This window comes from Myotis nattereri (genome assembly GCF_964212035.1).
Source record: "Myotis nattereri genome assembly, chromosome: 8".
Classification (NCBI taxonomy): domain Eukaryota; kingdom Metazoa; phylum Chordata; class Mammalia; order Chiroptera; family Vespertilionidae; genus Myotis; species Myotis nattereri.
The window spans coordinates 45,203,688-45,219,604 of NC_138083.1; the positions used below are offsets into that span (position 1 = coordinate 45,203,688).

Here is a 15,917-nt window from a genome sequence, read left to right on the forward strand (position 1 = left end):
TATCTACTGAGCCACACCTGCCAGGGCTGTATAGTTAATTTTTAAACAAATGTTTATAATCTATGCTTTTTAGTTTTAATGTATGAAGCTTGGAGGAGGATCTCACATTATTGGCCATTCCTCACCACATACTCTTTTGTTCTCTCGTCCTGATTCTGATAGATCACGGCAGGTTTAACTTGAAATGAAGGCTGAAGACATAGCTGTGTTCCATAATGCCCTAGCTGTCCCCTCTCCATAGCCCACCGGTTTGCAGAAGTAGAGCTGCTTTATATATCTGAACGCAGATTAGTTCAGATGGCTTTTATTTAGTAGCATCATTCTTTACATAATTTAATAGAAAAGCTTTTGAAAGCAGCAGACCCTCCGTTTCCACTTTGGCCTGTATGATGCTGCAGGAGTTCTGAGAAGTTACAGGCTTCTCACCTGGCTTTTGAGATTTTCTTTTGTCTCCATCCTCAACATTTTTCACCCACTAAGGGGAAATTGGCCCAGAAGCAGGCCACCAAACACTATATATTTGGAAACTTATCACAAAATTCTGGCAATGAGATCTCCTTAGTTTATTGTGAATGTGTGCTTACCAGCAAATTTCTGTGTCTATGTTTTCTGCTTTCTCATTGCCCACCTTCCGTGATCTATAACAACCTTAATTCTTCCTATACACTTTTGTTACTTTGTATCTTCTGCTTCATCTGATTTAACTTCTTCCTCTAAGCCTTAGTGAATCTTTCCCTTCTCTTCTCCATCTCCTGTCCCCTGGATCCAGCAGTGACCACACTAGTCTGTTGAGTCACTTTCCTAATTTCTTCGCTAAAACCTTTATCATCTTCATTACTACCAGCCTCATTGTTGTTTAAGTACGTTTTCTTTTGGATGAATCTAAAGTGCTGTTTTTGTAGTAATCGGAATAACAAACAGTTTTGATGATTTTCACCTTGAAAAATAATCTTCACTGCTGGCACCTTTTATTTTTTATCTTTTTTATCTTTGGTGCTTAGCAGAGTGCTTAAAGCTGCTTAGACATTCAGCATGCTGAATGGATATAGGAAAAAATTACTTCATGGATGGATGGCACATTGCTATGCTTCTGGGTGTTTTTTTGTTTTTTGCTTAATCATGATTTAAGAGCAGTAATTAAGATGAAGATAAATAGCTTAATTATGTAGCATTTATCACATTTGGTAATTGAAATGTGTGTCTAGTCTCTGTAGAACAAGTCAGCATGTTTTCTTTCTTTCAGCTGTACACATTGAGAAGATAATCTTGAAAGGAGTCCAGAGAAAAAGGGCTGACAAATATTGGGAGTACACCTTTGAAGTAAGCTACTCTCACCCACAAAAAAAATGCCTCATTTTATGTTAAATAATCTTTTGGAAAGAATGAACATTGATCTTTGGAAAAACTTCTAGCAGGTTTGCTAACCTAGAAAAGTTAAACAAATGTATACCTTTGTCTAAATTAAGGGGATGTACTGCTTTCAGTGTGTTCTGCATGGTTTGCCGAGTTTTTAAAAATTGTACCACCACATGAAAATTGCTCTGACAATAATTATCAGAGTTTAGATTAAAGGTATAAGATACATCTTTTAAAAGTAAAAGTAAGCATTTTCACCAGTATTTTCAAAATCAGAATCATAAGCCTTGTCTTTTCCTGGCATTGTTTTCCTTGATATTTTTCTCCTTTTTTTCTTTCTCCAGGATGGTTTTATTCTCTGGCCTTTGTGGCCTTGTCTTCTTATCGCTCCACTTGCTCTCCTGTCCTTCTGTCCTTCAAACAGCTCTAATTAACCTTAGAGCCCAGCTCTGTTAGGCTCAGGTCTCCTTTGCCTGTTCACTGTCACATGGGTTCCTTGTCCACATCTCCTTATTCCTCCCTGCTTGGGCTTCCCTGTCTAGCCCTCCTTCCTAAGGCTGTACACGCCTTGAACCAAATGGAAAGACACCACGTTTCTGTGCTTCCTACTTCAGTTCCTCCCCAAAGGTATTGCTTGCCAAACGTTAGCTGTACCTTTCTCATGAAGCCACTTCTGATCCTCCAACAGAATGTTTTTTCATTCATCCAAGGTACATTGCCATCACAGGTTCTTACATTTGGGTTTGTGTTTTTTCTTTCTATTTGGTTATTATCTCATAGAGAGTAGGAATCTTCATCTGCTGCCATCCCACCATATCTAACTTGCTTAGTACATTTGTTCAAAGAATTTCGGAGTCCTGGCTTCTGCTTCTGTGGGAGAAATATCCTCAATTTGAAAATTTCAAGTCCTTATCTCCACTTTTCACTTGACAGTTTTGTAATACTTGGTATAAGCTGATCTTTGCTGTCTTCGTTCCATTTCACCAGCTTTCCTCTGTTGCTGGAGCTCTAAGATTGCTCCTTCTTTAAGGTCTGTGTCCCCTTGCTCTGGAATGATATACCCTCAGACCGTGGCACAGCTGATGTCCCTTCAACACACAGACTGGCTCAGACGCCCCTTCCTCTGAGGTCTTTCTTGGCGCCATATGATGGGCTTCTCCCTGCTCCTGCACCACACCATACTAATTTTCTTTGGAGCAATGACCACTGATGGGAATCCTTATATAGCCATTGTTTCATCTGTCTCCTACACTAGACTCAGACCTCAGCCAGCAGCGACTTCGGCTGTCTTGTCCATTCCTGTATCCCTTTCACTGAAACAGTGACTGACACAGTAGCTGCTCAACAGACATTTGAATAACTAAAAATCAGCTAAAAGATCTGTCAGTTAATAAGGATATTTGCTTTGGGGGTTGCTAGATAAAGCTTTGTATGTGTAGTAGGTCTTTGAATAACCACATTATTTCATTAATATTGATAAGAAGCTCTGGGAACTTAACTCTTCTTTATATCAGCCTATGGTAAAATTAGTCTTACCATACATTGTTTTATTTAAGTCACAGAACCTATTGTTGACGTTAAGTGAGGACATACTATATTTTTAAGTGTCTGATTAATTATGATACAACTAGAGGCCCAGTGCACAAATTTGTGCACCAGTGGGGTCCCTCGGCCTGGCCTGTGGGATTGGGGTGACACCAGCTCTCCGACATCTCCTGAGGAGTCCTGGATTGCGAGAAGGTGCAGGCCAGGCCGAAGGACACCACCGGTGCACGATCAGGGCCGGGAAGGGATGTGGGAGGTTGGCCAGCTGGGTAGGGGCCGCAGGAGGGCTCCAGGGCCTGTCCAGCCCATCTCGCTCAGTCCTGATCAGCCATACACCAGCAGCAAGCTAACCTACCGGTCAGAGCATCTGCCCCATGGTGATCAATGCACATCATAGCGACTGGTTGACCGGTCAACTGTCTGCCCCCTGATGGTCAGTGCACGTCATAGCGAGCAGTTGAGCAGCCTTAGCATATCTTTAGCATATTACACTTTGGTTGAACAGACGGACACTTAGCATATCAGGCTATTATATAGGATTAGTTGAGAAGCCTTAGATATTAGCATCTTTCAAGTATTAACTCAAATAATTGTAAAGTAGAAATTGTTAGTGGGCCACCATTAGATCCACTGAATTAAAGGTATTCAAGAGGTACGGCAGCGTAATAGATTTCACTTCTGACTCTTTGGTTACTTAGGATCAAATCTAAGTAAATCAGCCTTTTGGAGTTTTAGTTTCTCCATCTTTAAATTGGTCACACTTGTCCCATCCACCTTAATAGGATTTTACAGAATTGAGATAAAGTTGAAATCCCTTCATGGTATTATCAAAGAGGGCTAGTGAGCCCTGGTTTTTTTCTCATAAGAATGTGTATTTCATAAGTTCCAGGAGGTAAAATTTTTCTCTTTCTTGGGGCATAGAGCTGTACTCTCAAAGCATTATGTTAGAGTTCTGCAACTTCACTAAAGGAATGTAAAATGGTCTACTTTCTGAAAAGTTACCAAAATATGGTCACATATTTTAAAGACAGCTTTTTAAAAAAAATCATGTGATTTGAAATGAGTTTCTAAAATTTTTTTGAGTAGAACATGTCAGTGTGCTGTCAATTTTAATAATTTTGAAGAAATGACGACAATGCCAGATTAACTTTATATTTCTAATTGTTAATCTTAATAAAATGTAAGTAAGGCTCTTTGCTTTACACATGGCTTTTTTTCCAGTTGTTTCTCTGCCTAAGAAATAACCATATAATATGTTTGTGTTTTGTTTTGTTTTTAATCAGGTAAATTGGTCTGATCTTTCAGTCACAACAGTAACAAAAACCCACCAAGAACTACAGGATTTTCTACTGAAGGTAAAAGTATAGATTTTGCTGTTAAAATGATGTTTACATAATATACAAAATCCAAAAACCCTTACATCAAAATTAATTTCTAGAAAATTAAAATACATATATACAGGTTGGAGAACTCTCTATGAACATTAGCTGTAGAAAACGTCATGTTATTCTAAACATAAGTTTTCTTTATATTACGAATATAAGGAAATGAAGGCTTTTCAACATTTTTTAAAAATGGAACCTTATTCCTACTTCCTTGCCGAGATGTGTAATGTTGGTGGCTGGAGTACATCCTATGAAAGAGTGTGTCTGCAAAATAAGATGAGGTTTGTTTGCATTTGGTAGTGGATCTCAGACCTAACAGCTCTTCAGCTCCCTCTGTGGACTCCTTAAATATATCTCCATTTGTTCCTTCTTTGAGTTCCAAGTCCCCCTCCACTCCCACAAGGATAGATTCTCCAGAGCACTGAGAATAGGGTATATTGGGAACATCTTATAGACTTGCTGAGGTGAAAGGGATCTTAGATCATTTTGTTCAAACTCTCGTCTATTTCTTTTATACTAATTTTATTTTATTGAAAAGCGTGTGGGTAGAGATAAATACTAAAATAAGGGAAGACATTTAAATGGATAACCAATAAATTACTGTTTCTCAATAAGCAAATGTTTTAAAATTTATAATTAATCTATAATAATAAAAGAGTAATATGCTAATTAGACCGGACGTCCTTCTGGATGACCTTCTGGACGAAGCTGGGGCTGCGAGGGAAGCCGGTGCCGGCAGTTGGGGGAAGGAAGGCCTACTCTTGCACCAATTTTGTGCATCAGGCCTCTAGTACAGAGATAAAACAGAAAGTCCAGAAGCAGAAAACATTGCCAATTGAATTACTAACTTTTAGGTAAAGGTGTGACATAGTTGTTGAACCAGTAGGATATGAAATTTTCAGGACAGTGCTTGTCACTATGAATCTGTTCTTTCAGATCACATGGGTCTCTATTTACTTGTAAAGCTAGGAGGCTTTTTGCCTCCATCTTACACAGCTGTGGGCAGCACGGGAGGCACTGGTTCTGAGGAGCACACAGTTCCCTGTGTCAGCAGTGTCAGTCCTGCTGGGTGAGAACTCCTGGGAATGACTTGAATATTTCCATTTTCCTATGGCTTATTTTATTTTATTATTATTTTTTACCTTTTTCTTTTTTTTTTTATTAAATCTTTATTGTTCAGATTATTACAGTTGTTCCTCTTTTTACCCCATAGCTCCCCTCCACTCGGTCCCACCCCACCCTCTGCCCTTACCGCCCCCCCCCCCCTCCACTGTCCTCATCCATAGGTGTTCGATTTTTGTCCAGTCTCTTCCCGCACCCCCCACATCCCTTTCCCCTCCCCCCCCCCCGAGAATAGTCAGTCCACTCCCTTTCTATGCCCCTGATTCTATTATATTCACCAGTTTATTCTGTTCATCAGATTATTTATTCACTTGATTTTTAGATTCAATTGTTGATAGATGTGTATTTGTTGTTCATAATTTGTATCTTTACCTTTTTCTTCTTCTCCTCTTCTTAAAGGATACCTTTCAGCATTTCATATAATACTGGCTTGGTGGTGATGAACTCCTTTAGTTTTTTCTTATCTGTGAAGCTCTTTATCTGACCTTCAATTCTGAATGATAGCTTTGCTGGGTAAAATAATCTTGGTTGTAGGTTCTTGCTATTCATCACTTTGAATATTTCTTGCCACTCCCTTCTGGCCTGCAAAGTTTCTGTTGAGAAATCAGCTGACAGTCGTATGGGTACTCTCTTGTAGGTAACTGACTGTTTTCTCTTGCTGCTTTTAAGATTCTCTCTTTGTCTTTTGCTCTTGGCATTTTAATTATGATGTGTCTTGGTGTGGTCCTCTTTGGATTCCTTTTGTTTGGGGTTCTCTGTGCTTCCTGGACTTGTAAGTCTATTTCTTTCACTAGGTAGGGGAAGTTATCTGTCACTATTTCTTCAAATAGGTTCTCAATATCTTCTCTCTCTCTTCGTCTGGCACCCTCATAATTCGGATGTTGGTACACTTGAAGTTGTCCCAGAGGCTCCTTACACTATCTTCATATTTTTGGATACTCTTTTCTTTTTGTTTTTCTGGTTGGGTGTTTTTTGCTTCTTCGTAATTCAAATCTTTGACTTGATTCTTAGGATCCTCTAGTCTGCTGTTGGGTCTCTGTATAATATTCTTTATTTCAGTCCATGTATGCTTAATTTCTAGTTGGTCCTTTTTCATATCCTCGAGGGTCTCACTAGATTTCTTGAGGTTCTCACTGAATTTATCGGCGGTTTCTAGAAAATTCTTGAAAAACCTTATAAGTGTGGTTCTGAACTCTTTATCCTGTAGTTTGCTTTCCTCCATTTCTGTCATTTGTGACCTATTCCTTTGTCTCCGCATTTTGGCTGCTTCCCTGGTTGATAGAGTGGCTTTGTGTGCTAGGTGTCCTATAGGGCCCAGTGGCTCAGCCTCCCCAATTACCTGAGGTGGACACTCTTGTTGCACCCCTTTGTGGGCTTTGTGCAGTCTTGTTGTAGTTAAGCCTTGATTGTTGTAGGTATCACTGGGAGGAATTGACCTTCAGGCCAATTGGCTGTGAGAATCTGCTGTGGTTATCGTGGGAGAACTTCTGTGCTGGAGACACCCTTCTGGGGCAAGACTTGCTTCAGTGGGGCTTTGGTGCTCACTGAGTCTACCCCCTGAGTGTGTCCCTTATGGATCTGAGGAGTTATAATCTGGATGGTCCACTCTGACCACTGGGTACACTGGCTCTTGGATCTCTAAGGAGGTGGTAATTTAGCCTCTTCCTGAGTCTACCCAGCAGGAGCTACGGAGAGATCTGCAGATTCCTCTTCTTTGTTTGGAATTTGGAGGTGCCTAGATGAGGCCCAGCTGTGAAGCAGTGCAAGCTGCTGTGGGACTGTGGGCCTTCTTTTGGAAGGTCTGGGTCTCTCTGACCCAGCTGCAGTTTGTTACGTAATTCTCAGATTGCAAAAGGCCCCGGCTTTCATATGCAAAAGCCTCTGTGCACAGCTTGGGTCAGGTGGGGTCTCAGGGAATCAACAGGGGGAGCTAACAGCAGTGGCTGATCCTCAGTCCTACCCTAAGAGGCCCCGAGTCTCAATGTCCTGGTAATCTAATCGCTGCAAGCACCTCTGAGAGAAAGCCGCCCTCGAGTTCTGCCCGATGTCAGACAGCCCATTTCTCCCCGTATGAGTCTGGGTCCCCAGAGACTCGCCCGATACTGGAGTTCAGAGCAGTTGGGAGCTTGAGATTCCCTCCCGATTGAAAAAGACAACCGTGTCCTCCGTTACCAGCCCTTTCCACGTGTGCCTCCGTACCTCTGCACTTTACTTCCGCACCTCCTCTGAGTCTCAGTGTGCTTTTCTCTTTCCTTCTAGTTGTAGAATTTCCACTCAGCCAGCCTTCCTGTGGTTCTGGATGATGTCCGTTTTGTCTTTTAGTTGTATTTTTGAAGTGGTTGTGCGAAGCAGCAATTTCCGGTGTTTACCTATGCCACCATCTTGGTTTCTCCCCCTGTGGCTTATTTTAAACTAACTCTAGGGTAAGGGCTGAGAACTCCACTTCAAGCTGGTGACCTAACTGCATGTAAAGATAGGGGTTATTAATTTCCAGTTGCCACAGGTTGCATGCCTGTGACATGTCCAGTCTCAGACAGCATGGGGAGGAAGAGTGGTGGAAGGAGAGGTGTGTGAGCACTGTAGTTCAATGAGCTACTTTCTCCTCAGTACCCCGGAGGAGAAGGTAGCTCCTGGCTAGAGCAGCCTATTGAGGAATAAGGAAGGGCGACCCCATCCTGTCCACACATGCGCTTTTACATTCTTTTCTACTTATTTGTGACTTTTCTCTCCATAGAATAAATTTATCCAAAACAGGCCTCATTTGGGTTAAAGAGCAATGTGCTTCATTTCCTTTTTTCTGTTGCCCTTTCCATGACCAAATTCTAGAGCTGAGAGTGGTTTGCAGGGGATAAACAGCTAAGGCTGAAATACCCTGCAGCCCAGCACTGCCAGCAGTCAAGGCTGTTTACTCAGGGAGTTAGTGTGGGGCTGCTACTTCCCTGTCCCCAGGTGCTGAGAGAGTATCTATCTGACTGACCCTGGCCTGGGGCCTGGGCAGAGTCTCTCTCCCACTGGGTTGCCCTACACTTCAGCTGCTGTTTGTCTTGACACATTTCATGTTCATCACACAATTTTTCTAAAACCTTAGTTACTTGAAAAAATACAGCTCCAAATAAGTAATTCATTCTTCAGAATCATGGTAATTAATGATCTCCCTGCTTAGGCAACATTTGAATATACTATTTTTCTAAAATAGGGCAAATACCTTATCAAGTTACATGAAATAATTGGCAATATATTGTGAATGTGTAGAAATTGTGTATTTAAAATACACTTTCAAATCTTCTACATATCATTTTTATTTTTTACATTCCTTTTAAAGTCTACAAAAGTTAAGAGCAAACGCTGTTCTTTTGACAGCATGTAATTCTAACTTGTATAGTTTCTGTTTAACCAAACCTCTAGTTTGCTGTAATGTGGAAGAGTGGGTTTGAGGCCAGTGCTTTCACATTCTTTTTCCCACAAATTGTGTCCTCCCAGCCACCTTTACCTGCCTCTCCTTAGCACCTGACAACCCTCCCAAGTGTCATGCCGACACTGCTGAAACAGTACCTAGGACAGGTGGAGTTTGAATATTTGCTGACTGAATGACTGAACAAGGGGTCACAAAATATTATGATGAGGTCTTATAGGTGGTTATCCATTAGGCCTCAATGTTTTTAAAGAACAGCTTGTGATAACAAGGTGTAAACCTCCCAGCACTCTGTGCGTATGCTATGCTGAGGCCCAGCCAGGGTGCCATAGGTGGGAGGCTAGGTGTGCAGGAACCAAGACCAAGAGGTGAGAAAATCCAAAACAGTGACTAGAATAGAAGAGACATGTTTGAAAGCTATATTTTTAGCAAATATGCCTTTTTCGAGGACTGGAAATAGTCTCTGAAAATTAAAGATAAAAACCACTTAAAAATAGATCAGTTTATAAATACTGATGACTGCACATCCACACTGCCCGGTCGCATGAACAGTCATTGAGCAGTTGAAAATGGATGTAGTAGAAGAGCGTTCAGCCATTGGTAGTGGAAAAAGACTTATCCACGATGCTAATTTTCTTTGGTTGTGTATGCACATCCAGTAGAAATTGTATTTAAAATGGGGTAATATATGACTAGTGTCATAAATCTATTAAGAATAATATAAAAAGGTAAATTTTGAAATGAATAGTAATTTCTTTGGCAAATATGTAGATTCAGAACTTATTTCTTCCTGTTAGTGGTGTGTGTGGGATGCCAGCAGAGCCTTTGACTTCAACAGGTTAATGAATGAGAAAGAACTTCATTCTCACATAACATCTTGCTTCCACAGTCTCACTGTGCCTAAAATTAACAATACTTTTTGCTACCTTTGAATTTTCCATTTCTGAATTGTTGACTCAGAATTCTGATTTGTCAGAAGAATACTTACTTTGGGTTCTGGTTTTCCAATTAAAATCAATATGTAAACTGACCATTTGTATAAATTATTCTATTCTTGGGGCTCCTTAGAGATTGTGTTAATGGTTCTATCCTTAATTTTAGGGAAAGTGCCAGTAATTCAAGAGTAGCTAGCAAAGACTAGTTATCAAAAGTCAAATTTAAAACCTTGAATTCTTGAAAGACTTGGAAAGTTAGTTTTATATAGAATTACTTTATTAAGAACTTTTCAAAATAATGTAGTTACTAAATATATTCTCTTAAAATTTTGTTTTTAACTTAAAAATTTTCTTGTCCAAGTGATGATGATTTTGTGTGTGATTTCCTATACAGTGCTCTGAGGGTACCTCCATCACTTTGAGGAAAAGGTTACTAAATCTCTAATTAGTGGGTTGTTTTTTTAAATGTAAATTAGATTAAGAGTTTTTACCCCATTTTTCACACCCAGTTCTTTATTTGGTGTCTGGCACAGGTAATCAGACATTACCAGCGATTCAGGGTAAAAGGAGGCACAAAAGTGATAACTAAAGGCAGAGATAACACTTTTCAGAATACTATTTGAGGATAAAAATAATATAGCTTCACTATGCAAAATGTTCCCTTTAACTGAAGAAGGTCGGTGTGGGTGAGACTTCACTGTGGTGTGTGCGGTATTTGCAAGTGTGTTCCAGAAGCTTGTTGAATGCTGCTGGGTGTCCTGCTCCCTGGGAAGCCCTGAGGTGTGTCTGGAGAGCAGACGGTGGGTCTCCTAGTGGAAGAACCTGTGGCCCCCCCCCCCCCCCCCCCCGTGAAGATTTAGAAAAGGAACTGCTCTGGGGTGGTTCTTGAGCAGTTGGCATTTATTTGCCCCTTTGCCTGGGTTTACCAAGCAGGTGAGAAACTTAACCCTGACCATGCTCTTTTTATTTTCCAGCTTCCCAAGGAACTGTCTTCAGAGACTTTTGACAAGACCATCCTGAGAGCCCTGAATCAGGGGTCACTGAAGCGGGAGGAACGGCGACATCCTGATCTGGAGCCCATCTTAAGGTAATAGTTCGCTGAACACTGCACTCAGTGTCACAGACGGCATCACCGCTGTCCGGAGGACTTGAGGCAGATCACAGAGTCGTTCTCTGGAGCACTTTTTAACATGGTCGTCTTATCCTTATATTGTTTAGGTCTTGACTTACAGTAAGACACCAAACTAATTCTTTTATCATTTGTTCTCTTTACCTCTCTGAAATCAGAAATGATTGTTTCTAAAATATGCAAATATTCAGTGAAACCTCTTTTTCCCCCCCCCAGAGGGGGAGTCAGTTTTTAATTTATTTGTATGGCTAGCTTGTGATCTCAACACCATTAAAATGTTAGATACTTCATTCTCAGTTTGTGAATTTAAGATTTGTATCATTTGTCCCTTAAGAAATACAGAAGTTATAATAGATAGGGGACAGTGCAAATGAGAAATAGGTAATGGGTTTATAAGTGAAGTAGAGATAGGTTGGTACAGCCCACCCTGCGTTCAGTCTGTACCCTGATTTCAAGCCTGGGCCTGTACCTCAGGTGTGGTTCCCATAGTGGATTTGCAATTAGTGTGTGCAGGTAGGATTTGAGCTGTCTCTTGGAACTCAAGCCTTGAATCAAAGGTGTGCCTGCTTATGGTTTTGACCAACTGGTTTGTAAATGTAAATGGAGAATCCACTGAATCTGGATTTTAATCCCTAATTTTAGGTAATGTGTTCAGACCTGGAAATTTAGATTAGCTCCTTACTTCATATCTCAACTTTTCTTCCATTTATTTCCTTTATTTGTCTTCCTGTTGAATATTTACCTCCACATTTTGAGTGCCAAGAAGCAAGTTTGCTTTAAGTATAAGGCAACTTTGGCCCATAAGGGTCATATCTTAGTGTGGAACTTAATGACTTTATAATTAATCTGAATGATAGGTCAAAAACCTTGGGAAAGAGTTTAAGAATTAAAATTTTAAGGGAACATTTAAACTGTTCAAAAACAGCCCTGGCTGATTTGGCTCAGTGGAGGGGTCCCAGGTTCGATTCTGGTCAAGGGCACATGCCTAGGTTGCAGGCTCAGTCCCCAATAGGGGGCATGCGGGAGGCAGCCATCAGTGATTCTCTGTCATCATTGATGTTTCTATCTCTCCCTTTCTCTCTGAAATCAATAAAAATATATTAAAAAATAAAAATAAAGTGTTCAAAAACAATGGAAGGGGATTTGTACATTAAGCATCAGGGTGACAGTTTAATTTACATATATTTTTGAGTGTCATAACCTTGAAGAATTGGTAGTATTGCCTATGAGGAAATTGAAGCTAAAAAGCTTGTTTAGGATGATTCAGCTTTTCAGTAGTTGAGCTGGTGTTCAGATCAGTAAGTAAACATGCTATTAGACCAGCGGTTCTCAACCTGTGGGTCGCGACCCCTTTGGGGGTCGAATGACCCTTTCACAAGGGTCGCCTAAGACCATCGGAAAACACATATATAATTACATACTGTTTTTGTGATTAATCACTATGCTTTAATTATGTTCAATTTGCAACAATGAAATTGGGGGTCACCACACCATGAGGAACTATATTAAAGGGTCACGGCATTAGGAAGGTTGAGAACCACTGCATTAGACTATGCTGTAACTGCCCCTTTTTGTAGGGTCCCTTTTGTAGGGAAGACCTCCCGTTGAAATATTTTAATTGTATTAATAAATATGAGGAATTCTGGTTTTCAAAGATAACAGCCTAGAGCAGCCGTGGGCAAACCACGGCCCGCGAGCCGGATCATTTGAAATGAATAAAACTAAAAAAAAAAAAAAAAAGACCGTACCCTTTTATGTAATGATGTTTACTTTGAATTTATATTAGTTCACACAAACACTCCATCCATGCTTTTGTTCCGGCCCTTTGGTCCAGTTTAAGAACCCATTGTGGCCCTCGAGTCAAAAAGTTTGCCCACCCCTGGCCTAGAGTCATGGTGTGATACACACTGGAGTGAGTCCTTGCTTAGTCATGCCTTGGGATGTAGCAGTAATGCTTGGAACTGACCTGACCACTACGCTCCATAGTTTCCCGGACTCTTAGCGTCCCAGACTTCCCACCTCCTGTGTTCAGAGTGTAGGAAGGTATTTTTTTCATGATACACCAAATGATGAAAAGTCACACCTATGAGAACTGTACTTTTTCTGAGCAGAAAGGCTGGCCCACTTGGGCAAAAGGCTGCAGTAGTATACACCTTTTGCCAGAATTGAAACCTTACCATTAGATTATACAAAATTAAAAATAAGCCTGTTTTATTAGATTCTTGCAAATAAGTTTTGTTAACTTTTATTCAGTTCCTTCTGTGGGAAATATATTAGAAAATAATATTCATTTTCTTAGGAAAACTATTTTTTTAAAAAAATATATTTTATTGATTTTTTACAGAGAGGAAGGGAGAGAGATAGTTAGAAACATCGATGAGAGAGAAACATCGATCAGCTGCCTCCTGCACGTCTCCCACTGGGGATATGCCCGCAACCCAGGCACATGCCCTTGACCAGAATCGAACCTGGGACCCTTCAGTCCGCAGGCCAACGCTCTATCCACTGAGCCAAACCAGTTTCGGCGGAAAACTATTTTTTTTATACCTGAATTAAACTGACACTTAGGTTTGCTTTACAGTCTAAACTGTGACTTTTTTGTATTTATATTAGATGAAATTAACAAATCTCCTTTCTTTTTATATGCAGGCAGCTATTTTCAACCTCATCACAAGCTTTTCTCCAGAGTCAGAAAGTCCACAGCTTTTTTCAATCCAGATCCTCAGACCCTCGACACAGCCTCAGTAAGCATCCTGCTTCTCTTTAGAAGTCTGGTGTTTTCTTGCTTGGGTTTCCTGCTTCACCATGCCATCTTGTATGGGGTTGTCATTTCAGTTAATGTCAAGGAATAGTAGCTTACAATTAAGAAACATTGGTAGATTTAAGTGAATTTTATGCTGCAGTTTTAAAGAAAATAATGTGTAAAAGCTACTATCACAAAACAGACTGATTCCAAGCCTGGGGACAAGTCTCTTTAACTCATGGGCATTCAGGATCACCAGGTTCCTTCAGACCTTGCCACAGTGCTGGTTGCTTGATGTATAACATACTCTTATACTCCGCCTTTCCCCCTGTGTCCCCTATTCCCATGATGAACTCCCAGCCTCCCAGGCTGAAAGTTTTTCCTCTTCCTATGCAGTCATTTAAAGGCTAAGCCACACCAGAGAAAGGACGCCTTCCTTTTCACCATCTCCTTACCAAGCTCGTTGTTGTCAGTGAGGCTTTTTTTTTTTCTTTCTTTCATGAAGGAACTATACAAAGCCTAGCTCTTCTCTTATATTCTAATTTCTCACTGTACTTTACCCTATCTCAGGATTATCTCAGAGATCAAATTGTTAATCCCTTATTCAAAACCTTCAGAGTTGGAAGGCTGGGCAGTCACTCAATACACCTGCCATTTCCTGTCCTAGTGTTCTGGCTCATTCTGCACCCAAACTTAATATGCTTCTTTTATCACAGTCTGTTAAACTCACACCTATTTTAAGACCCAACTGAAATACTACCTCATGAAGTTTCTAGTTTTTTCTTATGTTCCTGTAGTTTGATTTTGCCCTTATGTTTCAGCATTCATCACAGTCTGCCTTGTGTTTAGTTTTATACACATCTATATCAGTTACCTTTTAAAAATAATATTTTGCCAGTAACATTTTTGTGTGCTTTAGGAGAATTTCTGCTAATTTTAAGCGCAGCCACTATAGTAAGTAGCTGAGTTGTGTTTTTTTAATCTTCTGTTTTCAAAAAAGTCATATTTTCCTGTATTTAAAGGGGAAAGAAACTACATGTTTTCTCAATTTTAGGTGGAAAAGAGGTAAAAGAATAATATGATTGGATATTATAACATATGGGTTAATTTTTAAAGTTTTGAATCATCTGTGTGTGTATATGTATGCCTTAAATATTTTAAACAGATAAGTAGCAATTAGAATTAATGACTCTTCTTGAATACTAGACTAAGAGAAGATGAACAACTCCATGGTTAAATTTACATCTGAATAGGGACAATAGCTTTTAAATATATACATATATATATATATATATATATATATGTATATATTTATTGATATCAGAGAGGAAGAGAGAGAGAGAGAGAGAGAGAGAGAGAGAGAGAGAAACATCAATGATGAGAGAGAATCATTGATTGGCTGCCTCCTGCACGCCCCCTACTGGGGATCGAGCCTGCAACCCAGCATGTGTCCTTGACTCTGGGACCCTTCAGTTCACAGGCTGACGCTCTTACCACTGAGCCAAACCAGCTAGGGTGACAATAGCTTTTTAAAAAGAGAATCCTGGTCATTCTAGAGCAGTGGTTCTCAACCTTCTGGCCCTTTAAATGCAGTTCCTCATGTTGTGACCCCCACCATAAAATTATTTTCGTTGCTATTTCATAACTGTAATGTTGCTGCTGTTATGAATCATAATGTAAATATCTGATATGCAGGATGGTCTTAGGCGACCCCTGTGAAAGGGTCGTTTGACCGCCAAAGGGGTTGCGACCCACAGGTTGAGAACCGCTGTTCTAGAATGTATAGATTTAACAATCAGTGCTTTCTCCTTACACCAAGTTTAAGTACTTCTTATTGACTACTTACTTACAAATCATGCCTGATTAGTTCTAAAAAGGCATTGGTGCACAAAATTAAACTTTTAATTCAGGCTTTAATAGGCTGCCCAGGAAAACTCACCCAAGTGAGTAGTATATACATAAATGACAGAAAACTCATCTTGAGAGCTTAGTAGTATTTAAATGACATGAGCAGTGAATGCTAAAGAAGCTGGTAGATCTTGTTTTAAGATATCAAGTTGTTGGGAAAATAATGTCTTAAAGTACACGTTTTGAGATTATGGACAATCTGGTCAGGATGTCGAAACTGTTTCACCAAAGAACACGTTACTGTCAAAGTTAATTTACCCTCGCTCTTTTGAAAAATAAGAGCTTTACGTTTTTATCCCCTGTGGGAGAGAGAGCAACATTCCACATCCTGACAACTGAGAAAACAAATATTAAATTCCTAAATGACTTCAAATGTTGAACT

General features: G+C 40.0%; 1 protein-coding gene across 1 annotated transcript in view; it reads left to right on the forward strand.

The window, feature by feature from the left end:
* The window catches only part of ZCCHC2 (zinc finger CCHC-type containing 2), a gene marked incomplete at its 5' end in the record, with an annotated part of 57,686 nt that overhangs the window by 13,765 nt on the left and 28,004 nt on the right, over positions 1-15,917 (forward strand). Inside the window, 4 exons of the mRNA XM_081096660.1 lie at positions 1,244-1,320; positions 4,185-4,256; positions 10,730-10,842; positions 13,534-13,628. Coding sequence (XP_080952786.1) covers positions 1,244-1,320; positions 4,185-4,256; positions 10,730-10,842; positions 13,534-13,628 — 357 coding nt within the window. The remainder of the gene's footprint in view (positions 1-1,243; positions 1,321-4,184; positions 4,257-10,729; positions 10,843-13,533; positions 13,629-15,917) is intronic.